The sequence below is a fragment of the Cnephaeus nilssonii genome (genome assembly GCF_951640355.1).
Source record: "Cnephaeus nilssonii genome assembly, chromosome: 5".
NCBI classification, from domain to species: domain Eukaryota; kingdom Metazoa; phylum Chordata; class Mammalia; order Chiroptera; family Vespertilionidae; genus Cnephaeus; species Cnephaeus nilssonii.
In genome coordinates this window covers 102,209,344-102,221,832 of record NC_137076.1, presented here as the reverse complement: position 1 = coordinate 102,221,832, position 12,489 = coordinate 102,209,344, and the positions used below count along the sequence as shown (strand labels likewise).

Sequence of the window (12,489 nt, the reverse complement as noted above, 5' to 3'; positions counted from 1 at the left end):
ATCGTTAAACTTTCTCAGGAGAGACAAACGATGCCACCTAAGCTCTTCTAAAATCAGTTTAGATTCTGGTATCTAAGTTGTCAGTTTAGATAATTTTCTCATTTACTTGGATTAAGGGAGTGGTTAGGGAGCCGGTCTAGTAATTGGGCAGATTGCTCTGTCCAGCCAAGCATGTAAGGAGCAGGACCACGTGAGGAGTACGTGGGGTCTGTGGCCCCGCCCACCCAGCCAGGCCGCTTTGCACTCACCTTGCTTTTTAAAGAGGTTGCTTTGGACTATCTCGTTCATGGACTGGACTTTCTGCTTCTGGAGTTTCACGGGCGGGATGCAGGTATAGAACTCATACAGGAGTTGGCTGAGGCAGGAAATCAGGAGACAGAGAGCCAGTGAGACCCGTGTCGCCAACATCGTAGCACCTCCAGCCCACCCCCAGACTGCCAGCTTCCTTGGCCCCCCAATTCCTAGCAGAGCATCGGCTGCTTAGTAAACCTTCAGTGAAGATGTGCAGTTGGTCTTGATGTTGAACACCAAAAGCATGCAAAGATGGGAAAATCCGAAAAGGAATGCCAGTCACCCTGAGCACTGACAGTGCATCTGGCATGTGTTTTGCCCTTTGCCTCCATGATGCCCTTTAAACCTCATGACTAACTCTATGAGACAGCTCCAATACTTATCCCAATTTTACAAGTAGGATAAGTATTTACAAGGTTGAGAAAGGTTAACGAAGTTTCCCAAGGCTACGCAGCAAAGGGGTTGAAGAAACAGGGGTTTAAAACCAGATTCTCACTTCATTATCATATCACCTTATTTACTAATGTTTTATGTGATTAATAATGCTTTATGATAAGTCTTAAGATCAAACAAGGTCCTTAATTTTAAAAATATATAAAAAGTTGACGGTTATAACCCACTTGGGACATGAAAAAGAAGATAGCTCTTCCCAAATAGAGTGAAAATAAAACTATCACTGAAACAAAATTATAGCCCCAATGAGCTTTCCAAAATGAGCTCCCTGTGTTCATTCATTCTTTCAAGTACTTATTAAGTATCTACGTAATATGTGACCGCCAACGTGCAGAGCAGTGGGGAGACAATGGGAAGAGACTCCGTCTCAGTGGCATGGAACTTATATTCTAATGGAGGCCCACGCACGACACAGAAGTAAGTAAATCAATGCAAGGTGATATATGCAATAGGAAAATAAATAAGAAGTCATGCCAGAGAGTGATGGTGCAGGCTGAGGAAGGAACTTAATTTCTTTACAGAGTTAATTCCTCCAAGAATCTAACATTTAGTTTAAGGCCAGGAAGATGAGAAGAAGCCAGCAAAAGTTGTCATATAAACAGAAATAGGAGATCAGTTAAAAACAACAACTGATGAGTTCTGAGTGAAGAAAGGGGTACAGTGAGTAGACTTGTGCCAGGGTGAAGTTCTCAGTTGTGATAAATGTGCCATAGATACGGGAAAGGTGAACATTAAGGAAAGCTGAGCGAAGGGCCTGTGGGAACTCTGTACTATCTTTGCAACTCTTTTCTAAATCGAAAAGTATTTCATATGAAAAAGTTTTAAAATCTTCCATATGTTAACTTGGAACTTAAGAAGAAGGAAAGGGCATATCTGGCTCAGATGGCCCCATTCTAACAGCGCCGTCGCATTACAATAGTGTGTTCATTTCATGAGAAGAACAGAGTGAAGAAGGAGAAAGCAAAAGGGCATTTGGGGCAAAGACTGAAATCCCAAATCACCTTCAAGCCCAGGTAAAATGGAGACATTTATGCCAGACATCAAATGGAGTGCCCGTCGGGATCCCCCCTCACCCTCTGAGTCCCTGGCTTGATAACAGAGCCCAGGAAAGTACATCATAAGCTCTCACCTGAGTAACTTTGCATCAAAGACCGTTTCCACATCATGGAGGACAGATGGGATGTATTTCAAAGCCGCCACCTAGGTAGGAAGGGGAGTAAACATGAGTGATGTCCACATCCAACAACTCTGCGTGGTGAGGAGGATACTTTGCCACTTAACACAGATCAAGGGAGATTGGTCGTGCATCCTGGGCACAGCTACAGTGATTTGAAACTCTCCATGTAGATTAAAACATAGGCAGGCATATACTCTGTATACAAAAGTACCGTAAGTCACAACTGCCTCGGTCTTCAAGGAGGCAGTAATGTATAGAAAATCCACAGACTTTGAAGTTATACGGATCTTCAGTCAAATCCGGGTTCTATTTAGTAAGCCACCTGGCTTTGGACAAAACAAGCTCTCTGACATCTCAATCTCAGCTATAAAATTGAGGACATAAAACCTATTTTGCAGGATTGTGAAGATGAAAAATACAATTGGTAACTTCTACCATTATTGGAAGATGATGCGCTTGAATTGTTTTGTTGGTAGCGAGGATGGCTTTGGCCTGAGTCATGCAGACTTTCTCTCCTTGGCCAATGTGTGAACAATTGCGGGAACATCTTGGTCCACTAGCTGGTGTGGGGGAACCGGGCCTCATGGTGGATTGTCCTTCCCTCTGTGCACCTTGACTCATGCACCCAGAGGCAGGAGGCACACCCGCCCTCTCACATGGCAGTGCCATTTACTAAGCAGCAGAGAAGACTGCCATTCCCCTAGAAGGAGCTGTAAGTCACATGGCTGGAAAATAACGTTTAAGAATCTAGGGGAAGTGTGAATTTTTAATTTACTTTTTATTTTTCTGTATATTCTAAGTATTCTACAGTCAACAAGTATCACCCTTTTATAGTCAGACCAAAATAAAAAATAGCGAAAATTCCTTTCTTAAAGAAAATCATATCCTAGCCATATGCAAGTCAGCTTCTTAGTCAACATACATGATTAGGACTAGTCTCTGAGAATGTTCAGTGGGGGAGAAACCACGCCGAATGCCACTGCTAGGTTCCTTTGTTAAACCTTTGTGAAAAGTGGCCTAAGCAAGGCCATTCTGAAGGAGCTGCCCAGCCCCTCCTACACCTTCAAACCTGGAATGTCTGAACTGGGCAAATGACATTTAGACTGGCCCAGCCAACAGCGTCGTACCAACCACTGTTGGCAGAGCTAATGGGGGAAGCACAAGAACTAACCACAAGGACTTGACGATTACGAACTATCGGAAATGGAATCAGTAACCAGCTCTGTCTGGCTAAAGAATAACTCAGTTTGCTAACACCAAAAGAAATTCCTTTATTCTATGCATGTAATCACTGCCCTTCCCTTTTCTCATAAAATCCCTTTGCCTTCACTCTGTAAACAGGACTCTATTTGGGTTTCTGCCTCAATCAGAGTTCCAAGAACTGCAATTCTTTTTTTTTAATATGTTTTTTATTGATTTTTAGAGAGAGAGAAAGGGAGAGGGATAGAGAGACAGAAACATCGATGAGAGAGGAACATCATCGATCTGCTGCCTCTTGCACGTACTCCTACTTGGGGATTGAGCATGCAACCCAGGCATATGTCTTGAACAGGAATTGGACCCACAACCCTTTTTGGTCCCTGGGTCGACACTCAACCACTAAGCCATACCGACAGAACTGCAATTCTTTTTTATTCCAAATAAATGCTTGTCGCCTCTCATTTTGGCTTCTTATTTTAAGTTAAAACCTTATTTCAGCCTTACCAGGGAAATTTTTTTTTTTCATAGATAAAGACCCTCTAGCACATCAAGATTCAATAACCAGGCCATGGTCCCAAAGTTAGTGAGTGGGAGAGCCAGGATACAGCTTCCGGCAGGCAGCCTAGAGAGCCACCCTCTAAGCAATGGGGTGAAAATTGTCCCTCAAGTCCCACAACTCCATCTCAGCCCCAGTCCCTCCTCCCCAGAAAGGACCACTGTCAACATCATGGTGAGTTCCTTCCAGACTGCTTTCTATGCACAAGTGTGTGTTGGTATGTGTATGCATGTATGTGTACATGTGTGTAGTGTTTACAGTTCTGCAACGTGCTTTATTGCAGCTAACCATAAACCACTGGTATTTTTGCACATCACTCCATGGAGTGCACTCTACATTTCTAACCACTACACCATGATGCCCTATGTGCACATTATACCATTTGAAGCCCTCCTCTACTGATGGGCTCCATGCTACCTTTAGGTTATCTTTACTACAAAATATGTAGTAAGAAAATACTTGACATATACATGTGTATATGTGTAAGATTCTCAGTAGGATGGATGGACTGCTCGAGGAGAAATTAGAGTTTCAAAATGTATACACATATATACAAAGGTATACACATATACATTTTAGGAAATAGTGTCATATTACCTCGGAAAGAAGCGGTGATCAATTTCCTTTGACTCCTTTCCCTATAACCTTGCTAACCCTACAATATAAATCTTTTTAATTTTGTCAATGTGATATATAATTTGAAATTCTTTGGTTTCTAGTGCAGGTGTTGATTGAACATCTGGATTCACTAAATTGACTGTCCATATTCTTCCCCCATGTCTCCTTTAGGTGATATCTCACTGGGTGGGGGAATTCTTTTTTTTTTAATATTTTTTATTGATTTCTTACAGAGAGGAAGGGAGAGGGATAGAGAGCTAGAAACATCGATGAGAGAGAAACATCGACCAGCTGCCTCCTGCACACCCCCCACCGGGGATGTGCCCGCAACCAATGTACATGCCCTTGACCGGAATCGAACCCGGGACCCTTCAGTCTGCAGGCCGACGCTCTATCCACTGAGCCAAACCGGTTTCGGCTGGGGGAATTCTTTATGTATCACTAATATTAACCCTTTCCCAGTGAGACCCATTGCACAACTTTCCTCTTGCTCATCCTGCAGTTCGACGGTTGCTGCCTTTTAGCTTTGTTTAATCATATCTCTCATTGCACAGAAGGATTTTAATTTGTATCTTGTCAGATTTGTCAGACTTCTTTGCAGTTATTCGATGTTGTGTCTAGAGATGTATTCTTTTTTCTTTCAAATCACGATGACAGGAGATAACAAGATTAAAAAGCTGATGTTTCTAAAACTACATCCTTGTCCCATAGGATGGTGTTAGGTATTCTGTGGGGGAAAGGATTTTGCATTCAAATCATTGGGAAAGTTTGGTTTAAGCAACAATAAACCAGCGAGTGTATTCTTTATTGCAGAGCTTTTCAGCATTTTAATAAGCCAAGATGCATTGTGACATCCCTGCAGGCAGCTCAGTACAACTCACTGGTCAGGACATCTTTACCCGGAAACGCCAAGCAGGTAGAGCCAACGCTGATGCCTGCAGGCCTGGGCAAGCAACAGAAAGGAGGGGAATGAGCCCCACACAGGCCAGCGGGAAGAGATGTGCTATGTGGATGCACCCTCTGTCCACAGGATACGTTGTTGTGATTCACTGAATTAACAGCGTGCCAGCCAGACCAGACACGTCTGCGGCTGAACTTCACTGGCTGCCAGCTCACTCAGGTCTCAGAGACTCCGGAGGCTGAGGCACATGCCCTGAAAAAGGCTGGTCCAAGCACTCGGATCGTTCACTCATTCTCAGGCCAACGAACACAGAGTTCTGGGCCACAGGGACCTGGGCTGGAATCCTGGCACCAGCAGGTGCTAGGCCCGGTTCTCCGCACCACAGCCTCAACATCTCCATGTGGAGTGGAGTGGAATGACTTGGAGCACAGCGCATCGGGCACCTACTGGAATGCCCAGCAGGCAGCAGGCCCCCAAAAGTGTGTGCGCTGGATCTCTCCCTGCATCACCTCTCATGCACCTGCCCTCATTCCCCAGCACCTGGAAGAACCGTAATATGAACTCATCCTATCAAAGACCCAAGTGAGAGAACAAAAACAGAAAGAAACCCTCAGCCAGTTGGGGAAGCCTGGACTTCAGCGTAGCATCACTTCCGGGCTTGGGGGTGAGGCTGTAGACAGAGACGGCCCAGGAGCCTACATCGGCCTCACAAGTCAGCGCTTCAGCTATTAGTAAGGAGGGGCCCGGCTGGGAGGAGGACCATTGAGGGAGGGACCCACCTTCCCAGCTCCCCAGCTCTGGGCTGGCAATAAAGGAAAAGTTGCCGCCCTGAGACTCAGAGGGTGTTATGAACTCAGCGGGAGAGTATTAAACTTCCATCTCGTCCAGGCGCCCTCACAGAGAAGTGGCAGGCTGTGGTTTTCTTTTCCGATGGGGACAGCCCATCTCTGACACAGGAATTTTGCCAAGTCTGTTGTCACAGCCACACTGTCACAGCACAGCATGGCCGCAGGGCTCCTGTCCTAAGCCCTCCCTTCACGCAGCCCTGACACACCTGAGCAGAGGGAGAGCAGGTAGGTTCCCAGAAGGCCGAGCAGATCAGCCGTTACACCCACTGGAGACCCCCCTGGGTGCATGTTTCTAAGCCCTGGGGACTAGACACAGCTTCGCCTGTTGGCCTCCTGGGAACCGGGTGGCTTTACTGTCACTGTTATTTTTATTATATGTGATATTTAAGGGAAACACAGGCAGTATGTTCATGTTTCTGTATGAATATACATGTGTATATATAATAGGAAAATGCATACATATATAATAGGATTATTAATCATAGGGTTTTAAAATAGCATCTATTATTAGAAATGTTACATGTATCAAATATTTTACATGCATAAAATACTTAGTTGTCTCATTCTTACATCTACTAAGTGGACTCTGTGCTCTTGTTTTACCAATGAGGAAACTATGGCCGGAGGTTAAATACTTTGCCAGAAGCCCCGTAATAAGCAACGCAGCAAGGACATGGATCTGATGCTGCCACTGCCCCTTTGCCTCAGTAAAGGCTTCCACTTGGTAAGTGGGGGGATCTCAATGAGGGAGGGAGAGAGGCTGATTTGGGGGCAGAAGTAGAGAAAGCACCTCCCTCTCTTTAGGACCATAGTTTTTGAAAGAAGGTCGTTTTCTGACATCTCTTAAGGTAAGGACTCTCCTCACCAGCTATATGGGAGCTGCAAGAATAGCCACCAGGAAAATGTTTGCCAGGTCATTAATAGTGATTTTCCTAGATTACTCATCAGTTCTGGACCCCTCTGCCAGAGGCCAGGCAGAGCCCCCAAGAAGACAGCCAGGTGCCCACCAAGCAGCGGTGATTTCACTGCCCAGGGAGGAGTCACAGGAGGACACGCAGGATGACTGCTATCCAGATGGACTTCACCAGAATTGATCAACCTGGGCTGCTAGCAAACAACGAGGGTTTAAAAATAAAAACAAACCAAACTGCTGGCACTCTGTCAAAATCAAAGGGGACTTTTCTTCTGAGGGTTTCCAGACTCTCTGTCTCTCTGTGCGAAAACAGAGAGAGCTCAGTCTGGGTGCCAGCAGACACAGACTTCCAGCCAAGAGAGCCCATTGTGCAATGAGGCGAGGCTCCCCAGAGCGCTGACATCCTCCTCACCCGGGAGCGCAGACAACAGTCCCATCCCACCCCTTGCCAAACCCCTTCATTTTAGCCAAGTGATGGCGGTCAAGGTCCATGGAAACGGGACAAACGATGTCACAGAAATCCACCACAGCATGACGAGAGGAGGGCATGCAACACTCTCGGGGACATTCAGTCTCGTCACTTGTCTCCCATGTGTCCCCAGGCCCCCAAGGCTTGGCAGGAGGCAGGCGTGGCTGCAGAGGCAGACTGTCTGAGTTCACGTCCAGCTGGATCATGTCTATGTACTGTCCTTGGGGAAATCAACACCATGTGCTCTAGTTTCTTTGCCAAGAGAATGAAGGGAATAAAGTTACCAGCTTTATAGAGTCGATGTGAAGATTAATTTTTTTTTAAAGGTGAGCTGTCAGTATAGCCACAGCGGCCTCACTAGAACAAAATTTCATCATTCCCAAATATTAATTCTAAGTATGGGGTTTGAGAAGGGGATGTGATTAAAGAATCATTTAAAGCCCTAGCTGGTTTGCTGACTGAAGGGTCCCCGATTTGATTCCAGTCAAGGGCACATGCCCGGTTGCGGGCTCGATCCCCAGTAGGGGGTGTACAGGAGGTAGCCGATCAATGATTCTCTCTCGTCATTAATGTTTCTATCTCTCTCTCCCTCTCCCTTCCTATCTGAAATAAATAAAAATATATTTTTTAAAAAAGGAATCATTTAAAGACCTGAGGTGACACTCCAGTGCCTGCGGTTAAATATTACATCTCACCTCTCCTACCTCTGGGGATTCAGCCTACAGTCCCTAGGCCACTTCTTAAGAATGGACCCTTTTCTTCCCTCAGTTCGGACATCTGAACATTTTATGCTGATTAACAATGAAAAGGGAGGAAAGAAAGAGGCGAACTTAATTAGCTACCCTTCATGACCATGGATCAAATATCTCCCTTTCTTTACTGTTGTTTATTGCTTATCCATCTGACATTTTGCCAGAGACTTGGGTCTTTCATGAAACGATCCTTGATTTGGCTGTGATTAGGAACTCAAACTCAGGATTTATGCATCCTGGATTCAAATCCCAGGCCTGCCACTTCCTAGTTGTGGTTAAGTTGCTCAACCTCTCCATTTCCTCATCTGTAAAGTAAAGATAAGAGAGGACCTGCCTAATAAAATTGTTGTTTTAAGTACCAAATGAGCTAACAATATGTGTAAAGTTTTTAGCTCAATGCGTGACACATAATAAATGCTAAAACATAAAATGGTGAAAGCGGGTATTCATTCTTTCATTCAATCAACCAGAAGATATTCTAGTACCTACTACATGGCGGCTGTTAGTTCAGACATTAGAATAAAAGAGAGACACCCTCACCCCCGCCCCCTGGCCCTCCTGGACCTTCTAATGGATTCCTTAGTATGAGTGGTAATCAAAGTGATCAAAGATGCATGCCATACAGTATGAGCTTTTCATTTATTTAGACTCTTCCCACCAAATTGGAGCAATAATGAATGGCAGACCTACAGGGGAATGGGTCAAATGGGTCTGCACAATGTCTCCAAATGCTACACCTGATTCCCAAGCGTCTGGTGTTGACCGTCTCAAGCTGCCACCCGTTTTATCAACAACGCTTACAGCCTGGCACACACAGGGACTTCTAGCATATGGCCCATTATTGCAAACACATGGAACCCCCTGGCGTAACCCATTTCTTACGGCTTAGAGAAGAATATTAACTTTGCAGTTAGGAGACCTGGGTGGTTGAAATCCTAGCTCCCCCACTATAAATAGGTATAATTTAGGATTAATTATTTAACTTTATGAGCCTCCTGTGGAAACTGAAGGCAGTGATTCCTAGCAGATTAAAAACACTGTCTGTGAAAGCCCAGCTTCATGCTGGGCACCTGGTAGGTACTCAGGTCAATGGAAGGTGGTTTTAATGCTCTTTCTACCCTCTTTGAATGTCTGGCTTTAAATTCTTCATCGTTCTGGGTGAGCTGCTGCCGTGACAATGCCGAACAATGAGGGAAAGGTACAGTAAGCCATTCACGAGAGTTAGATGAGCCTTAGAAATGAGTGATAACTTGTTTAGGTCCCAGAACTCACAGTGGACAAAACCAAGATTGAACCAGACTGGCTCCACTCTGGACTGAGGCAGGCTCGGATTCGGGTTTCCACTATCAGCCACTGGCCAGCTGGGAGTGTAAAGTCTGAACCACGAATGTCAATCATTGGCATTTTTACTGTACGTCTGTGCTTCATAAGCCAGATGTATAGGCTTGCTTGCTTTGCTTTTTCAATAAAGGTGCATGCTTTAATAAATTGGCTTTTCGCAATGCAGTCACGGTCTCTCGTATAAATTCATTTATATGAGAAGACAAGGATCGGGGTTGGTGACAGCCCTCTCCCACTGACTCAGAGGGCTGTCAGGGAACACATTCTCACTCAAAACTTATGGAGGACATTACTAATAGATCACAGCACCCTTCCCCACTATCCCCCACACAGGCTCCGAATTGGGGCGCCCGTCGTCTGGTAGTGTTCCACTAGGTAAAACGATGTCTTCCTCTATGTATGGTCAGTTTTTGTGGCTTTATTCCCCTTGAACTTTGAATCTGTATTTCCTAATCTGACTGAATCTTGAATGCCCTCACACTGCTTGGCTCCATGTGACAGGATTAGGAACACAAAACCCCCTCCCAGATTCCACCCCAGGAAAAGACCTCCAACGCGTCTCTTTTATGGTTAAGGAGGGAGGGATGCAAATGACTAGAAGTTATCTAAATTGAACTATGCCACTGGCTCTATACATCATGATTTACACACATTACTTCATTTAATCCTCTGAATTAGACATTAGGCTTCCCATGTCATCGAGGGGTAACCGGAAGTGTGGAGGCCCCATTTCCCACCCCAGGCCCTCTGGCTCAAAACCCAATGCTCGTTCTCCTGTAGCAAATGTCAATGTCTGAGAAGATTCCTTGTGTGGGGTTTGCTAATATCTCATGGCCTTCACCCCTCTCCCTCATCAGCCTAAAACAGCATTAAATTATCTTCAAATGCTCTTGCTCTCCATATCTGAACATGACTTTAAATTCTTCTTTGCCAACTTTTTAACAACCATGCAAATAGGTAGAAAGCATCATTGATTTTATGTAAATCCCTGAAGCTACATTTGGCCCTTAGAGCAAATTTAAAAAGAGAGGGAGCCCCTTTCCATGGCTCTGGGGTGGGAACCCATGCGGAGAAACCAGCAAAATCGGGGCCAAGTCCCAGGGAAAAGGATATATTCCATTCCTAAACAGCTCCCTAGACAACGATAACCTGGGTAAAAATGCATATGCCCAAAGCATAATAATCCTATGAGTTCACCACATTTGCATAGCATTCTATAATCTGCTCTTTTTCAGACCACACTCGTGTACTCCTCACACAAACAGGGAAGCTTCATAGATGAGGAAAAGGAGACGGGGGAGGTTAAATGACCAGCATGAAGTCGTACTGCTGACAAAGAACGTTCTTGCTGACTCAGGCCTCCTCAGTTCTGTAAATGCTCACCGGCTCATCTTGCTTCCTTTCTTCCTTCTTTCCTGCCCTGCCTTCTCACCCCTATCCCTTTGTTGCCCCCTCCCCACGATACGTGCATGTATGACGTCTTCCTGAAAGAGGCTCCTCATTCAAAGGGGTCCGAGTTGAGGGTGCTGAGAATAAAACACGGACGATTTGAAGAGACGGCCACCTTAACTACACTCAGCATTAGAAGTGGATCAGGTTTGACCTACTTCCGTCCAGGTAGCAAGAACTTCAGAGCTATTTTAAGAGGCACTGCTACCTTCCTGGGAAACAAACTATCAAAATTCTCTCTCTCTCTCTCTCTCTCTCTCTCTCTCTCTCTCTCTCTCTCTCTCTCTCTCTCTTCTCTCTCTCTCTCTCTCCCCTGTCCTATGGAGTCCTTGGTCTTCAGGATCCCCGAACCTATGGCCTTCCCAGACCTTCCATTGACACAGGGCTGCGCGTTCAAGCAAAAGCAGACGTGATCTCACCGTGCTCCTGTTTACCGAGTGGCGGAGGGAAAGACAGGCTGTTTTCGTGGCGTAAACCAACCTGCAAAAGGATGGTGGTTTTGTATTGACTTTTCATCAGGTTGTTGATGGATTCAAAGAGCCGCCTCATGGATTCTTCAAACTCCATCTGTTCTTTGCCTTCGTAAAGCCTGAAAGAAGACACATCTGGGTCACTTCTCAAGCCAACAGGCAATGGCTTTGAAGGTGTGTGCCAGCCACAAGCCTCACTTAAAACTGGAAAGAGAATGAGGTGGGAGGTGGGAGGTGGGGACTCGGGGGGAGGGAGTGGGCTCAGCAGTCCCTGCTGCATAATCCACTCAAGGGAAACCTCCCTTCCCCGCACCGAACAGAGCCGCTCCCGCTCCTGCCCCCGCTCCCACGGGCTCACATGATAAACCTGCCCTCACCGTCTTTTATTAAGCCCTGCAGAATAAGGAATAAAACGTGTCTGAGCTGAGAAGACATCAATAACTTCAGCCTTCTTCTAGAATCAGAGGAGAGATGGTGATCAGCGCATTTTCAAATATCGTGCAAAGTATCAAGGAGAAAAATTCTCAATCACACGAGGGCTCCTCCACTTGTCAGATGATTAGGAACGCACGTGTCCCATGTCACGGCCCTGCTTTCGCTGCCCAGTCACTTCGGGAGCATGCTTATCAGCCATTTTAAACCTGCTGTTTCTCTGAACAGAAAGGCCCCCTGTTCTTATTGTAAAAAAGGTACACAAACCAGAACTGCATCACTTGCAAAGCCAGACAGCTCATTACTCCTACCAGAGATCAGGAATGTTAGCATGTTGACGGACACACTCACAGAGATTGTCAGGCCCTGTGCTGGTACACACGTGTGACATTTTAGGGAAGCCATGTCCGATGTAGATCAGCCTCCACGACCCGAGTCTTATCACCCTCGGGGCCCAGCCTCGGAGTGCTGCTCAGCGCAAGGCCTCTCCAAACAAGCCTTTATCGCCATCCGTGGCATATCCGTGGCCTGACCTGTGGCACCTGCGCACAGCAGAGCGGAAAGCGTCTGTCGCAGCAGATAAGGAGCGTCTCCTGTCTCAGCCCACAGTCTCCACTCC

At 45.9% G+C, this 12,489-nt stretch overlaps 1 protein-coding gene across 1 annotated transcript in view; it reads right to left on the bottom strand.

Moving 5' to 3' along the window:
* DOCK2 (dedicator of cytokinesis 2) overlaps positions 1-12,489 on the bottom strand; it is a 365,999-nt gene that overhangs the window by 264,109 nt on the left and 89,401 nt on the right. Inside the window, exons 23-25 of the mRNA XM_079772611.1 lie at positions 11,449-11,557; positions 1,874-1,944; positions 249-355 (exon numbers count right to left, since the gene is read on the bottom strand). Coding sequence (XP_079628737.1) covers positions 249-355; positions 1,874-1,944; positions 11,449-11,557 — 287 coding nt within the window. The remainder of the gene's footprint in view (positions 1-248; positions 356-1,873; positions 1,945-11,448; positions 11,558-12,489) is intronic.